Raw genomic sequence first — 15,931 nt, forward strand, 5'->3', positions numbered from 1 at the left:
TCGACATCTATAAAATAGGCCCCAAGGCAGCTGAGGACAGCTGAGGAAAAACCATTGCTAGCATTATTCCAAAGAGCTAGAATTCTGTTGAAAGAACAAAAAATTACTTTCCCCATCCCTAGTAAGCCTACAATTATACTCCTGATCCAGGGCTCAGGTGTATGGAGATGTCGGACTTTTGGCTGGGGTACCTGGAGGTGTTGCCCGAACGAGGCACCCTCCCGTCTCTCCTCTCAAACCTATCGTCCTCGTGGATCCCGGCAAGTATTGTTTTGTCAAATCAAGGCAGAAATACATTTTGAATTTGTTATTCATTAGAGCCAAAGACAGCCAAGACCTTGCAAAAATATTGCGTTCATTATATTACTAATATTCAATTTCACGTCACGTTAGTAACTAATACTCAGTGTTTAGCCATTTTCTTAAATATCCAGTTAAATAAAGCATTAATAAGACAATCATGCGATGTATTCTATATGCGAGAAATGACAATCTCATTTTCTTTTCTTATCCAAATTGTAAAGTGGTACCACCTCATTTGACAAATATAACGAGTATACCAAAGATGAATTCAAGGTAACGTTATTTTCCTTTGCAAAGCAAATATTATTTCCTCGTTTACACAATAATATCCTTTGTGGTGACAGAATTCAGTAACCACCGCGCCGATTCAAAATTTTGAATGTAGAAAATTAAAATTATTTTATCTCTTTCATAAATATGTCTATGAAAACGAGATTTTATAATACAACGTTCGTAGTAATAATAATTTCATTTCCAACGCGAAAATTCGTTACATTTAAGAACTAGAAAACGCGCATACAACATTACATTCAATTCTACAGCAGACGGACTTCCCCCATTTTCCAATGCTAGGCTTACTCAACAACAAAAAATTGTTCAGTTAACCTTCAAAACTGACAAGCGAGAGCATGAGTTTACTACAACACTTTGTAAATGACATCTAGGAAGTTACATTCGAAAGACTATAATCAGGTGTACTTCTATAACCTTCGCTACAACTTTTTTCTTGGTCTGTACATTTAGCTCGAGAGCGACCGACCTTTTGTAAGACCAGAATGTCGACAAAACTATTATTCCCAAACTTGTGTGCTGATATACCCTTGGATTCCTTATTGACACAGTCGTTGGTTTCGGCAAATCTCCGCAGAAGCAGTCGAGCAATTTCCGAACATTACTAACCAATGTAAACACGCACGAACACTTGCGAGTTCTCGAAATGATGATACGTCAGTATGACGTCATCAAGGCATGTTGCGTGGCAACTCCTCTGACGAGCCGTGGGCTCAGACAAAAGCCAAACTGAAACAAGTCTCCACTTGTACCAGGAAATAAACAATGCTGCTTCTCACACAGCCGAGGGTGCGACAAAAAAAAAGTTAACACTTTTCAGACTTTTCTACGCTCCACTAAATAACTAGTCAAACACTCATACGCTTAGCACTCCTAACAGGGCAACGCGGCCATTTTATCCCAAGGGCTTTTCAGTCTTGTGTGGCCGAGAAGACCCTGGCAATCTTTCTTGATAATACGCCAACCGAGTGATCAATTATCAACGTGACCTAATTCGCATGTACTTTTCCCCGCTTACAAACTCCCCTTCACTGGCTACCCCCATGTGAGCCGACATATTGGCTTCGCTTCTTTTCCGGGGCCTGCTGCCTGGCTCCTCCGCTGGCACGTGAAAATTACAGCCTTCCTCATGATCAACAGGTTCCGACTTGATTCGGATCAGCGCAGGACATGGAGGCGTGCCCCTATTCTGCGCCCTGGACGTTCCCCTGTTGAGATTTGTCAATGTCTCCAATGTACGCTCTAATCTCTCCCGCCTTGTTTGATGCTCCTGGTTCCCACTCCGTTCGCTCTTTAACGGCAAGGACGATGACGTCAAGCCCTCGTTACTACTCATGTGCTGATCATGTGAACTCCCATATGAGGTGTCACTGTTGACATGATGGGGAGGTTGCTGGTGACGTAATTGCGACTCGGCCGCTTGAAGTCGTCGGATTTCTTCGTCAATCAGCCGCATTTGCCACGACCACTGAGTGTTGTACAAGAACGGTCGGAGATCAAATCGGTTGTCGTCGGGAGAATAATTTTCGGCGTGGTAGGCTGGGGTCAAGGTCGTCATTTTATGTCGGTTGATTGAGTAGGCACGGAAGAAGCGTTTGACTTTTTCTGCCACGTTAACGGGCGTGTAGGTGTTTCGCCAAGTGTGGACGAGCTTGCAGAACATGCTGTACGGACCGCAGCGGGATATCTTCCGAAGACGACCGAACATGGAAAGTTCGTCATAGGTCATACCCATGTCCTCCTGCAACGAAAACAGCAAGTCAACTCTTCGTTAATCAAGCCAGATTACGGCTGTAGTGACTGTCTGTAGGTTACGAAGGCAATCAGAAAGTGTCCAGAAAACATATTAGTTCAACAACGGAACACGCCACGGGATTCAGTTCACAAGCAACTCAGTCATTCCTGTCAACCAATCAAAACTTTGCATGGGCACTCGCGAGCGCACACACGTCTGCCTGACGTCACAACCATACGTCATGTTACTTAGCAACGCCTAGCAGCACCTCTGACCAACAGAAAGAAAAACAGCTGTCTCAGTCAACTCTCTACGACAGGATTCGAACCCGAAAATTAACAGAAAATAGAAAAAGAAAGCTCAGCAATGTAATTTGAGAATATCTACCTCGTCCGTCTGTTGTATTTGTCCATCGGCAAGTGGTTCTAACTCGGCCGTGGGAGGAGCACCAAGTATTCTTATCAGTGAACTAAAGTTAAATTTCTCCACACAGTAGAAAATGAAGGATTTTAAATCTTTCTTGCTTATTCCGCCAATCGGATTGATGTCTGCGCTTGAGCAGTCGTACTTGGTCAGGTATCCGCACAAACTGAAAAGTGTACAACGTGAAGTCAAGTGTCACGCAACAACAAAAAAAAGAATACTCCATATTCATACATCATTGCCAGCCTGTGTACTGCTTATATTAAATTGATCCATGCTTTTAACTCATTGTTTTGCTCGCCTTGCAGTCTTAAGTTTTGACATTGCTTTCGATTGGAAATGATCACTAACAAGACTACTGAGGCTAATTTCCCTTGCCCACCGGACCATCAAACTTCCATTTTCACTTGCCCAAGAGCAAAATTTACTTGCCCAGGGCAATCAGACCTTAGTTTTGACCTGCCCTGAATTATTTAGAAAATTCGATAGGGGGTAGGGAGGGGGGTGGACGAGTCGCTTATCTAGTCAAGGATTATTCTACTTCCATAGAAGCACCAGGAAAACGACTTCTTGATGTAAACAATACTCTTCAAAAAGAAGTTCCTCTAAAAATAACTTGAAAAAGTTAGGGTTAGCACCTTGGTTAGAGTTGGCTCAACTTAAGTAAGGTTTCTCTAAACTGAGAGTTTTGACTTTACTATGTTCTAAAACGCGAGAGAGGAACTGCGTAGGACGAACGTAATAAGAACATGTAAACGTTACGTTTTATGATGCGCCACCTGACATAGCTAAGCTTTAGAGAGAACTGAATGTCTCCTTTTTTGGGGGGTTGGGGAGAAGGGGGGGGTTGCAAGGGGTCAAGGTGTCAAGGTGGCCGTAGGGGTCAGGGAGGGGGAAAGTGCCAGTCCCACCATTAGAAAGCACTCCTTGGAGAACCTCGGCTGGCACAAGCTATTAAATCTATCATACTTCGTCTCTTTTGCATAAAGCTTTTACTGGTAAGACTCTCTAGGAAGAAAAGTTCCGCACGTAGCCAAGAATGTTGCACTTCAAGTCACACCAAGGAGAAAACAATGTACCTTTCATCCACGTTTGCCGATCCCAAAACCAGCAGCCCACCAGGAAGCCCGCGTGCCCACATGATCAGCTGAGCAAATAAATACGCTAAGACCATGCGCAGACGCGCCTGTACGTTTTGCATGGCCAGATTTTCGCGATGAGTCCCGCCGTATAACTTGAACTTCGGGATTTTACCTGTGATGGCCGTAAAGATCCCGAGAACAGCGGTAACAGCGGTATCGATTGTAATTCCTTACAGAAAGAAAAAGCAAAATGAGGTGCTGTTCATTGTGCTGTACGCGGTGGTTCTAACTTTTTAGCCTGTAGATAAAGTCCTAGCCTGTGTACAGCCGCTCCCTCCCCTTAGGCTGATAAAATCCTAGTTTGTTAATTCTTCCATGAAAGGTACTTAAGAGTACTTTCATGTGGTACTGTTTATTATGCTGTACAAGGTGGTTCTGACTTTAAAGTCTGTGGATGAAACCCTAGTGTGTGACCATTCAAATGAAAGCTATTGAGCAGTACTTTCATGTGGTACTGTGTATTATACTGTCCTAGATGGTTCAGTTCATATTGGCAATTTCTTTCTTGACGGAACTTGCAAAGAAAACAGAAGCACTGTTTACTCCTTACCCATATGGTGACTGCCAATTTCTTCAGCTAAGTTGCTTGCTCTTTTCCTTGTTTCTTCAGATGAATTCTCAGTTCCCATGTAGCATGTGACAAAAATACGGCTTGCTAACTCTTTGGGATCAGTAGGGATGTAATTGCTAGAGGAAAAAGATGAAATACTTGTAAATCAACTAAATTGGGTGAATCACACCTTCACATAGCTATACACAGGACAAGTTGACTCTTAGCCCCTGGAGTGCACACCGAAAAGTCAATGGAGTTTGCCCCAGCATTAACTCTTGTATTCATGCTTAAAGAACGAGAAATAGTCAGTGTTTTCACTTTCAAGTTAGAGTCTACCGTCAGTAGGCTGGTTGTCCAGCGGCACTCCGCTGTAGTCGGTCGGTCAGCGGCGTTCATTGTTGTATAAAAGCCCGCGCGATCAGTCTTCATTCGTCCGCCATCTTGGTTGTATCTAGTTCTCGTTACGGGGAGATTTCGCTTGCATTAAAGATAAAGCTTACAGTTCGTCGGGGCCTAGTGTGTGTCCATTTAGACTACTGGCGTGGTGGCAGCGATAAAGATTCGAATCGTCACGTTCCCGTCAGATCCAACGCACTTTATCGACAGATTTGTCGGGATTCCCGAGCAGCCAAGAGTCGGTTGTCGATATCATCTTGTTCCGTAAGCTGCGATGTCTTCTAACAGAGCCCCCAAGCAGTGGTGCCTCTCAAAGAACGAAACTTTAACCTCCTTCGAGAGTTGGAAACAAAATCTTCTCTACACCTTGTCTCTGGACGCCAATTTCGCGCCATTTTTGGGCGAAGGGTCGTCGTGGCTGAAAAAGACTAGGGCGAGCCCGTTACGCGGTTACACTGATGATGGGGAGTCGGTTCCAGCTGCTCGAAGGCGTACTGCTACCCAAAAGGTAAACATGCTCGAACTCATGCTAGGCCAGATTGCAAATTATTGCCCAATTATCTCTCGTAATACGATTGTCAAGAATTCTACTTGTATTGGCGACATATGGCAGACAATTAGACTTCATTTCGGATTCCAGACTACTGGGGGTCACTTTTTAGACCTGGATGACATTCATTTGAACCTCGATGAGCGCCCGGAAGATCTTTTCCAGCGTCTTATGGCTTTTGTGGAGGACAGTTTAATTAAACCTCACACCCTGCTCCACCACGGTTCTGTTCTTGACGAGGAAGAGGAATTGTCACCGACGTTAGAGAATTTTGTTATTTTAATGTGGCTGAGATTGATTAACCCTGCTTTACCTAAACTTGTTAAACAACGATATGGAACTGAACTTCGGTCTCGTACTTTGGCGTCCTTAAAGCCTGAGATCTCCCAGGCGCTGGACTCACTCCTTGATGAAATCCGTTCTGCTGAAGACACAAAGGTCATGCGTACAGGAGCCTCATTTGCCACTCAGAAGTCCTCTTTTCGGAGGGGTACACCGACCTACAGTAAGTCGTCTGCGAGGTTCCCGGGACGCTCCTCTCAAAAGGTGAAAGAATGCCCCCTCTGTAAACAAGCTGGCCGCGCTTCTCAGAGCCACTTTTTAAGCGAATGTGGGTTCCTTCCTGAACAGGACCGTTTGTACCTTCTGAAAGTTCGTCAGATAGTTTCAATCCTGGATGACGACAGCGTTGAGTTAGACCTTTTGTCAAGTAATGTTGACCCGCCGCGTCATCAGAATCTGGTCGAGCGGAGTGATCCATTTACGTCTGATGCATCCAGGAGGGTCCTCGTTCGTCAGTCCCCGTACATTGACACGTTTTTCGGCCATCATCAGGCTAGAGTCATCATTGACAGCGGCGCCACAGGTAACATGATCAGGCTCTCCGCTGTACAGAGGCTCGGTGCAGGGATTTGGCACAGTTCACAGTCAGCTCATCAAGCGGATGGCTCCTCTCCTTTGAAAGTCCTGGGGGAAACTCGCCTGAGCCTCACCCGTGGGAGTCATTCGTTTCAATTTGAAGGTCTTGTTGTGGAGAATCTGGACGTAGATGTCTTGGCTGGTACTCCCTTCATGGAAGCGAATGACATAACCATTCGTCCTGCCAAACGCCAGGTCATCCTTGGGGATGGTACCATCTTCACCTACGGATCTGTCAACCATCCTCCGACTCACAATGCTATCCGCCGTGCACAAGTGCTACGTGCACCCTCTTCTTCTACCACTGTCTGGCCTGGCGACTTTATAGAAATAGTTCTCCCGGAAGATTCCTTACCTGATGCTGAGTACGCTCTAGAGCCTCGATTTGACGCCACTAACGCCCGTTCGGCCAAAGTCGTCGACATGTGGCCGCCTCCCTGTCTCATCACAAGCGTCGCTGGTAGAGTGCGTATTCCTAACCTCTCAGATAGGCCTTATGTCCTGAAACGAAATGAACACTTTTGCCAGGTCAACCCTGTCTTCTGTCCGTCTACTCAAGATCAGTCTTCCAACCCAGTTGACAACCTTCCGTACCACAAGGTGTGTTCAGTTCCAGTTTCAGAGTCAAAGTGCTCCCAGGGCGTGGCACTAGACCCCGACAACCTCCTCCCTCCAGACATCACAACCAAGTTCCGTAACCTTTTGGTCCGGTACGACTCCGTGTTTGACCCAGCAATTACCGGCTACAATGGCGCCTTTGGTCCCCTTCAGGCAAAAGTAAATATGGGCCCGGTAGAGCCTCCTCAGCGTAAAGGTCGCCTCCCCCTGTACGGTCGCGATAGACTTGTCGAGCTCCAGCAGAAGTTCGATGAATTGGAAAATCTTGGCGTGTTCCGTCGCCCTGAAGACATTGATGTTTCTGTCGAGTATCTTAACCCGTCGTTCCTGGTCAAAAAGTCGTCGGGTGGCTTTCGTCTCGTCACTGACTTCGCAGACGTAGGTCGTTATAGCAAACCCCAGCCTTCCCTGCTCCCGGACGTGGATTCTACCCTACGCTGCATCGCCCAGTGGAGACACATCATCTCAGACCTAACCAGAGCCTTCTATCAGATCCCTCTCACCCGTGAGTCCATGAAGTACTGCGGAGTCGCTACCCCATTCCGGGGCGTACGCGTCTATGCCCGGTCGGCCATGGGTATACCTGGCTCGGAAACCGCACTTGAAGAGCTCATGTGTCGCGTCTTGGGTGACCTCCTCCAGGCTGGTATCGTAGCCAAGATAGCAGATGATCTGTATTGTGGGGGCAACAGCCCAGACGAGTTGCTCCGAAATTGGTCTTCTGTTCTCCAAGCTCTCCATAAAGCTAGCCTGCGCCTTTCGGCGTCGAAGACCATCATCAACCCCAAAACTACTTCCATCTTGGGTTGGACTTGGTCCCAAGGCACTCTTCGCGCCAGCCCTCATCGCGTCTCAACACTGTCCTCCTGCAGTCCTCCCAATAAAGTTGGTGGCATGAAGTCCTTTATCGGTGCGGTCAAGGTCCTTGCTCGTGTTGTTCCACATTGTTCTGCTCTATTGGCCCCCCTTGACGAGGTTGTAGCCGGAAAACAGTCCCAGGATGACATTGTCTGGTCCGAACATTTTACTGAAGTCTTCAAGTCTGCTCAAGCTGCCGTGGCGTCTAGCCAAACAATTACTCTCCCGAAGCCAGATGACCAGTTATGGATCGTGACCGACGCTGCTGTCAAGAGACCCGGCATCGCCGCCACTCTCTACATCTCACGGGGTGACAAGCTAGCCCTCGCTGGTTTCTTTAGTGCAACATTGCGTAGTCACCAATTATCCTGGTTACCGTGCGAAGTGGAAGCACTTGCGATTGGTGTTGCAACAAAACACTTTAGCCCCTACTTAATACAATCTAAACACAAGGCCTGCGTGCTCACCGACAGTAAGCCTTGTGTCCAGGCCTTCGAGAAAATGTGCAGGGGAGAGTTTTCTGCTAGCCCGCGAGTGTCGACTTATTTGTCAACTGTCAGCCGCTTCCAAGCCAACGTGAGGCATGTTGCCGGTGCTGCGATCCTACCTTCTGACTTTGCAAGCCGCAATGCACCGGACTGCTTTGATCCTTCTTGTCAGGTGTGCAAATTCATCACCCAAGCTGAGGAATCTGTCGTCCGACACCTATCTGCCCAGGACGTCCTATCTGGTCAGAAGAACCTCCCTTTCACAAGTCGAAAAACTTGGTTGTCTATCCAATCTGAGTGCACGGACTTACGTCGAACGCATGCCCACCTAATACAAGGGACTCGTCCGTCCAAGAAGCTTACTAACATTAAGGACGTGAAAAGGTACTTGTCCGTCGCCTCTATCTCCAGTGATGGCCTCTTAGTCGTGAAAAAGACTGAGCCTTTGGCTCCTTCGCATGATTGTATCGTAGTGCCCAGACAGGTCCTAGATGGTTTACTAACCGCCCTACACCTCAGGTTGTCTCATCCATCATGTCTCCAGCTTAAGAAAGTTGTCAGCCGCTACTTTTATGCCCTTGACCTAGACAAGGCCATAGAGCGCGTTTCTCTTGGTTGTCATCCTTGCGCTGCACTTCACCACGTCCCCCACGCTGTTATAGAACAGTCAACTTCTGATCCTCCAGCAGCAGTGGGTGTCTCCTTCACAGCCGATATCCTGAAGCAGTCTCGCCAACTTATTTTGGTGCTCCGAGAGTGCGTTTCCTCCTATACTTCGACCCTCCTCGTGGTAGACGAGAAGCATGGGACCTTACGCGATGGGTTAATCCAACTATGCGTCAGCCTGCGACCCCTTGATGGGCCTAACGCTGTCATTCGGTGTGATCCAGCGCCCGCCTTCAGAGCTCTCATGAATGACCAAGTCCTATTGCAACACAAGATTAGCCTTGAGATAGGTCGCGTGAAGAATCAGAACAAGAACCCTGTCGCTGAAAAAGCAATCCAAGAGTTGGAACACGAACTCCAGCGGTTGCAACCGGAAGGTGGTCCTGTCTCTCCTAGGACTCTGTCCGTAGCCACTGCCCACCTGAACCCAAGAATCCGCTGCCACGGCCTATCCTCTAGAGAAATGTGGACTCAGAGAGATCAGTTTACCAACTCTCAGATTCCCCTAACAGATCAGGCGCTAATACGCGAGCAGCATCTACAAAGACTGGTAAACCATCCCCACAGTGAAACGTCAAAAGCCCCGCGTAGTGACTTGCGCAGCCCTCCTTCAATAACTGTTGGTGACTTAGTTTACCTCTACTGTGATCGTAATAAGTCCCAAAGTCGTGACCGATACCTCGTTGTCTTAGTGGATGGTGAGTGGTGCAATGTTCGCAAGTTTGTTGGGTCACAGCTACGAAACGTTTCGTACCGTGTGAAGAAGAATGAGTGCTATAAGGTCGCTCCCATCCGAGTACACACGCCCTGGCGCCCCAGTGAAGAAGAGTCCAGCGACTGCGATCTTGACATCGGTGTCGACCAGAGCCCTCCTATTGATGATCAAGGACTTCCTAATGATGAGGAACCGTCCCCAGAAAGCCCCCCGTTACCTCCACCTGCCCCAGGGATCCCTATCAAGTTATCGTCCCCACCTTCCGCTTTTGTCCCGGCAGAAGATGTCCCGAGATACGGTGAGGATAGCCAACCCGGTTCGCCGGATGACGTTGAGGTTATACCTGCCCCCTCTCCAAGTGTTAGCCCTGCAGTGAACAAACGTCCAACTCGGCAACGGCGTCTCCCGCAACGTCTTCAGGACTATGTAGTAGAGTTGAAGTAGCCCGGTCGATCCTAATCCTTTAGCCGTAGCTGGACAATTCTAGACATTTAGCTGTCTCTCAGCATTTGTTTAGTTTTTTTCCTCTTATCTGGTCCGAGACTTTAAGACTGCTCTTCACACAGTACATTTCTCGTTTCTCGTACATAACCTGTGTGGGTATTTCATACCGACTTATCGCCTAGTGTTTCTTTGTTTGCATGCTTATTTGTTTAAGAAGGAAAAAGAAGCCACGTCAGTAGGCTGGTTGTCCAGCGGCACTCCGCTGTAGTCGGTCGGTCAGCGGCGTTCATTGTTGTATAAAAGCCCGCGCGATCAGTCTTCATTCGTCCGCCATCTTGGTTGTATCTAGTTCTCGTTATGGGGAGATTTCGCTTGCATTAAAGATAAAGCTTACAGTTCGTCGGGGCCTAGTGTGTGTCCATTTAGACTACTGGCGTACAGTTATGCTAAAGCTGACATCAAAATACACTAAGACAGAGTAGGCAGTGAACTTAGTCAACCTAACAAAAAATTGTCACTGGCAGAAATGTTTGATCCATTTTGACTGTTATAACTCACTTATCATTGATAATCCTGCGGACATCTTCCAGCACCTGTTGATCTCCGTTCTTTACAGCTTGACACACCTGGTGACACATGGAGCTCACAATGCATGCTGTTGATGAACTGTCAATGCCTGTTGATTCAATAACAACGACTTGCCATCATCCTCAAAAGACTAAATTACAAAATATGAACAGATTCATAAATGAATTCTTCCTTACAACACTGCAAAAACTTGACAGGTGAACTACATCAACTTAGCCAGGGTTGTTGCTTAGAAGCACCAGCTAACTGTGAAATTTGCCAGCTGAAAAGGAGGTAATTGCCAGCTGGATTTTGGGGGGGGGCAGTAATGGACAACAAACAGTCTTTAGGTTACACACGAACAATCATTTGACATCTGAACCATATCAAGCCATCCAAATAAAAAGTTTGGAATAAGTTTCTGACTAACTTCAAGTGAGTATCGCTGCCACTATAACGAGTAAAGTAATTGAAATAAAATCTTGTTTTGAGCACTTGTTTAGCATGTTCTCTTTCTACGTCCTGTGTCTGCCATCTTGTAAACATGAAGCTTGCTAGCCCTGCACTCAAGGTGTTGCATAAGATTGGGGACGAAAATCAGTTTGTTCCAGGTCTCTCTGAAAAAATGGTGACCAGCTCAATAAAAATCTTAGCCAGGACACTATTTTCTTAGCTATAAAAGTGCAAACTTTTTAAAATACCATATGGAGTAACTTGCAGAGCCACTGGACTATAGATTATGCAACCTGAGGTTACACCCTGCCAGAGGTCATCATATTGTGTTCCTGGGCAAGATATGTAACTCTCACAGCATATAAATGGCTACTGGCAAATTTAGTGCTGGAGGGGAGGGGGGGGGGGAGTAGCCAGGCAAAGGATTAGCATCCCATCCAGGGGGAGACAGAAATACTCCTCAAAATACTCAAGAAACTGATTGAGATAATAAAGCCATGATTTTAAAAGGATATGTTGGTATGAATTCAAATGTGAGAAAAGTATTTTAAAAGGATTTTTAATTAAAAAGATTTGCATATTGAAGTTTGCCAAATTTCTAAAAAGTAGCAAAATGGAGGAAAATTCAAACTTCAAATATTCACAACCTTTGAATAAATAGAGCTTTTTCAATTATTTTGTTGTAAATATTTGAATTTATCTCCACACAATTGTTGAAAATCATGCATTATTTTTAATTAGTCAGAAAGTAAAAATAAAATTCTGCTGTTAGTTTAATGACCTCTTTTTCCCACCAAAAACCACTAGAATCAAAATACAAAAATATCTGTCTGTTAAGATTTGAATTGTCTACCCTGTTGCAAAGTTTGAGCTCCATTAGATCAAAAATGCAAAAGAAGTTCCCTATGTCTATATTTGGCCAACAGCTGACCAGATGTGAAGTACACAGACTTCTTATCCCCCTCTTATCTGCCTCTCCCTTGCCACATTCTCTCAAAAACATCGTGGGGAAGAACTAATAAACACTAAACACAAACTTTCTTAAGTTCATAGTTTGATGAATTCTCCCAGAAATTATGTTAATTACATTTTTCTTGTTTGCCATATAATAAACATCTTATTAACCAAGCTTAGTCGGTCTGTATGAGAAAATCTTGACCTTGGTCGTGTGTACAGACCTCACTGCATTCGGTCTGTACTCATGACCTCGGTCAAGATTCTCCCATACAGACCTCCTGCTCGGTTAATAAGAGCTAAGTACAGACCAGTTAAAATAATTTCTGTTCACACTTTAGGTGACCTGACATCATGAGGCCATGGAGGAGGAAGAGGAGGCATATAGCCTCTGTCATAACATAGGTTTTCCTTAATACTCACCTCCACTTAGTGGCAGAAAAAATCCAGCCTGACCACTTCTTCTAAGATAATCCCACAACCAACATGCTGGCCCAAGACTTATTTCCTCCTCTGGGGTGTGGTAATGAACTTCTATAGGCTCAGCTGAGGGAACAGAGATATCATCCTCGCGACTCAGTGCAAAGTCCACTTTGATGCGGGGATAGCTATCCGCAACCGCCATTGCACTTGCGCCAAACGTTGGTGTAGAACCACGATGAGATCGCACCTCTTCCAAATCAACTGTGGATGTCACTACTTCGACTTCCTGTAATGAAAACTGTGTGCCTTGCGCTACTATGTTACCATTAACGGCAATCATTGAACATCCATCGTAGTAGACTCTCTCACCATCACAACCTCGCATATTGGCATAAAGGTAAATGCCCCCACCCTGGTGGACAATAAATAATCCTCTGTTAAAGCCATATAAATCCTTTTCTTTTTCAAATAGTTAAAAATTCAAGAAACACAAAAGCACATTTTGTTTTGGATCTGAGTTCAACTGAATAGACTAACCATTAGTCACCATACCTCCCATATTGAAATAGCCAAGGGCTGATAAAAGTACTTTATTTATTTCTTAAGTGGCCAAGGGAACCAAGTTATAGTCTCAACTACTGGTGGCCACTTTTTATTCTCATAGGGCACGACAAGTGTTTTTCCATGAATGCAAAATGCAAATGCCAAGAAGAGACAAGTGAGTGCCACACCCATGTCTTGTCCCAACCCCTACTTGCCTCATTCTCCTCTGGCTCACCTGATTTTGACAGAACAACAGACTGCCAACAGTCTAATTTTAGCCAGGGGGATATCCAGATATCCAGATATCCAAAAGCCCCAATTGGATTGCTAGCTAATGAGAAGTATTTAAAATCACAATTTGAAAACCTTCTCAGAAAATTTGAAAATCAAAATTATCTGAAGATTTGAAAAAAAAAAAAACAATTGAAATATAGTTAACCTCAAAACTGCCAAAATACGCCTTCCATGTTGGACTGTTGCTGTCAGATCCCCTTTGAAGGGATGCACTTAAAGCACAACCGAAAAGTTTGGATAACACCAAGCAAATCCTGCCTAAGACCATGCAAGGGGTCTTAAAGTAAATGAAGGGAAACAGTTTACGTACCTTACTTGTAGCATCCTTCACCAGGTTGACTCTTTTGTCTAACTTTCTAAGCTGATGATGGCTTGCACTTCCATTAGTGATGATCTCTACACCATCAAGGGCCATAGTTATGTGAGGACCATTCACACTAAAAAGCTCTTCACAGATTTCTGTGCCGACACAAGTATCTAGCGTGGAGATAACGCCATCTCCAAATGGGACAGTCACCTGACCAGTGATTTCTGCTATCATGCGAGGAAGGAAATACTCCTCAGTTTGCTTTGTCTAGTAAAAGAAGGAAACTATGATCAGGCATCTCCACTTGTTACTTCATTTCAAAAACTACAAATTCCATGTGGATGAGATACTTGTAATGTTTGGCAGGAAGAGAGTGGCATTTAGTCAAGGCTAAGAAATTAATCTTCAAGAGAAATTGGTCGTATTTTTCATTTTCATTGGTTGGTTGACAAAAAAGGTCACCATTCTCTTTGCACAATTTTCAGCATTTCAGATTCTGTGGCCACAACTTCTACATACACCTTCACAGGGACGGATCCAGGATTTTTCTCAGGAGGGGCTATACCACTAAGGAATGGCATAACTGACTAGTAAGGTAAACAAATTTTAAAAGCAAAATGAAGAAGAAGGCTTCATCTCAGGGAGGGGGGAGGGTGCACACCCCTCACACCCTCCCCTAGATCCGTCCCTGCTTTAGACAACAGCAACAACAACAGCCAGCCAACACAGTCCCTCATTTCTCTGGTTGACTTTTTAAATTATAGATTTTTGAAAGACATTCTTGCACTAGACTCAATACCACACTGCAAAGAACCTGCAATATTCATTCTTGTTAAGACCTTGCGGGAACAGCAGACATTTCCACACGAAAAGAATCTCATAGTTATCTCAAAGTAAGACTTCCCATTTTTCACCCTTCAGTTTACAAGTAATCGCTTCAAGCAAAAAATTATGTAAACATTCTCCCAGGAAGCGGGTCAGAGGCATACACTAGTTTCAGATTGGCAAATATATTGACAGTAATTGACAGTTGATGAAATTGGGTTACATGGAAATTGATGGGCATTATGACCTGACAAGCCTGCTTCTTATAGCAAGCATTCCTTCACCCTGATCTTCCTTGCCTTTTTCACCACCACTACCTCTTCCCTGTTGACACCGGGAAAGCACATTACAGGGGTGGAGAATGAGTACAAAGTTGTTGTTGTTGTTGTTGTTGTTGTTGTTGTTTATAGTGGTCAATACGCTTAGCTACACCTAGCTAGTTCACAGGCATGCCACTTTAAATGAAGGAAACAAATATATCAACTAAACATAATAGGCTTAAAAGTCTCACCCAACAGGAGGCAGACCAGTTGGCTATTTACAAGCACGACCAAGGAGTTGAACTAGGGTCTACCGAGAAACAACTCCAGCTAAGTGGTCAGAGCGGGCTTGAACCCATGATCTCCGGATTTCAAGTCTGGCACCCTAACCACTTGGCCACACTGCCTCCGATAAAGTGGCATAGAAGGAGGACTCAGACCAGAGAAAGAGGGGAAGGGAAGGGAGGTATAGGGCAGAAAAGAGGTGGGAGGTGGGAGGTGGGAGGTGGGAGGTGGGAGGAGAGGGGGTGGAAGAGATGGAGGCCCGGGCATGGAGGAAGGAGGTTGACAAACAGGTACCTCTTTTCATATTTTAAAACTATATTTGTGGCTAGGATCTCGATACACACCTTAGTCCATCTTGTAAACCATCTACCCTCTCTGTAGTTAGCGTCACAAGCCAGCATCATCTTTGGTCGGATTAAAAGGACCTTTCCATTAAGAAAGATAACTCTGCAGTTATAACGAACATTCCTATGCATAATCGGCATTCCGACATCACAGATAATATCTTTAGTCACTGGAGACTTCAACAACAAGGCAAGCACTTGAAGAGAATGCAATAACGTGTCACTCTCTAAGAAATGGTCGTTGCAGCCATAGCCGGGAATTTCTAGCTCAGGCCCCAACCTATAACTTGCCCCATGTGCTCGAGCAATGTTGATGCTTTGAAGAATTCGTTTTAGGTTGCCCTCAAAATCCAAGGCCCACTGATTCAAGCTACATGCTGCCAGAGTCACTTTTCGTCCCATGTCAATTTGCTAAGCCTTTATAGGGGCTGAAAACGTGTTGTTACTAGTATTTTGATCTTTCAAAATCACATTCACAAATCGTACGAAATTCAATTAGATGATACGAATGCATATCGATTTACGATCGTATATTTCCGGAGTCCCTCGTGAGGATTTCGTGTGTTCCTCGACTAC

General features: G+C 45.2%; 2 protein-coding genes across 2 annotated transcripts; one reads left to right on the forward strand and one right to left on the reverse strand.

Moving 5' to 3' along the window:
• Nucleotides 1-338: 338 nt before the first annotated feature.
• LOC110050146 (glutamine-dependent NAD(+) synthetase-like) lies at nt 339-15,928 on the reverse strand. Its single transcript, XM_089270815.1, has 8 exons — nt 15,356-15,928; nt 13,645-13,908; nt 12,498-12,909; nt 10,659-10,776; nt 4,445-4,581; nt 3,832-4,063; nt 2,717-2,918; nt 339-2,335 (listed from the first exon to the last, which is right to left on the reverse strand). Exons 1-8 carry the CDS (start codon nt 15,755-15,757, stop codon nt 1,574-1,576), a joined length of 2,529 nt encoding a protein of 842 aa, XP_089126941.1. The 5' UTR covers nt 15,758-15,928; the 3' UTR covers nt 339-1,573.
• LOC110041168 (uncharacterized) lies at nt 4,791-10,543 on the forward strand. The gene has a single exon (XM_089270779.1). The coding sequence runs from the start codon at nt 5,118-5,120 to the stop codon at nt 10,098-10,100; it is 4,983 nt and encodes a 1,660-aa protein (XP_089126905.1). The 5' UTR covers nt 4,791-5,117; the 3' UTR covers nt 10,101-10,543.
• Nucleotides 15,929-15,931: the final 3 nt, after the last annotated feature.

This window comes from Orbicella faveolata, unplaced genomic scaffold (genome assembly GCF_042242905.1).
Source record: "Orbicella faveolata isolate gen_17 unplaced genomic scaffold, um_ofav_v1 contig_34, whole genome shotgun sequence".
Taxonomy (NCBI): Eukaryota; Metazoa; Cnidaria; class Anthozoa; order Scleractinia; family Merulinidae; genus Orbicella; species Orbicella faveolata.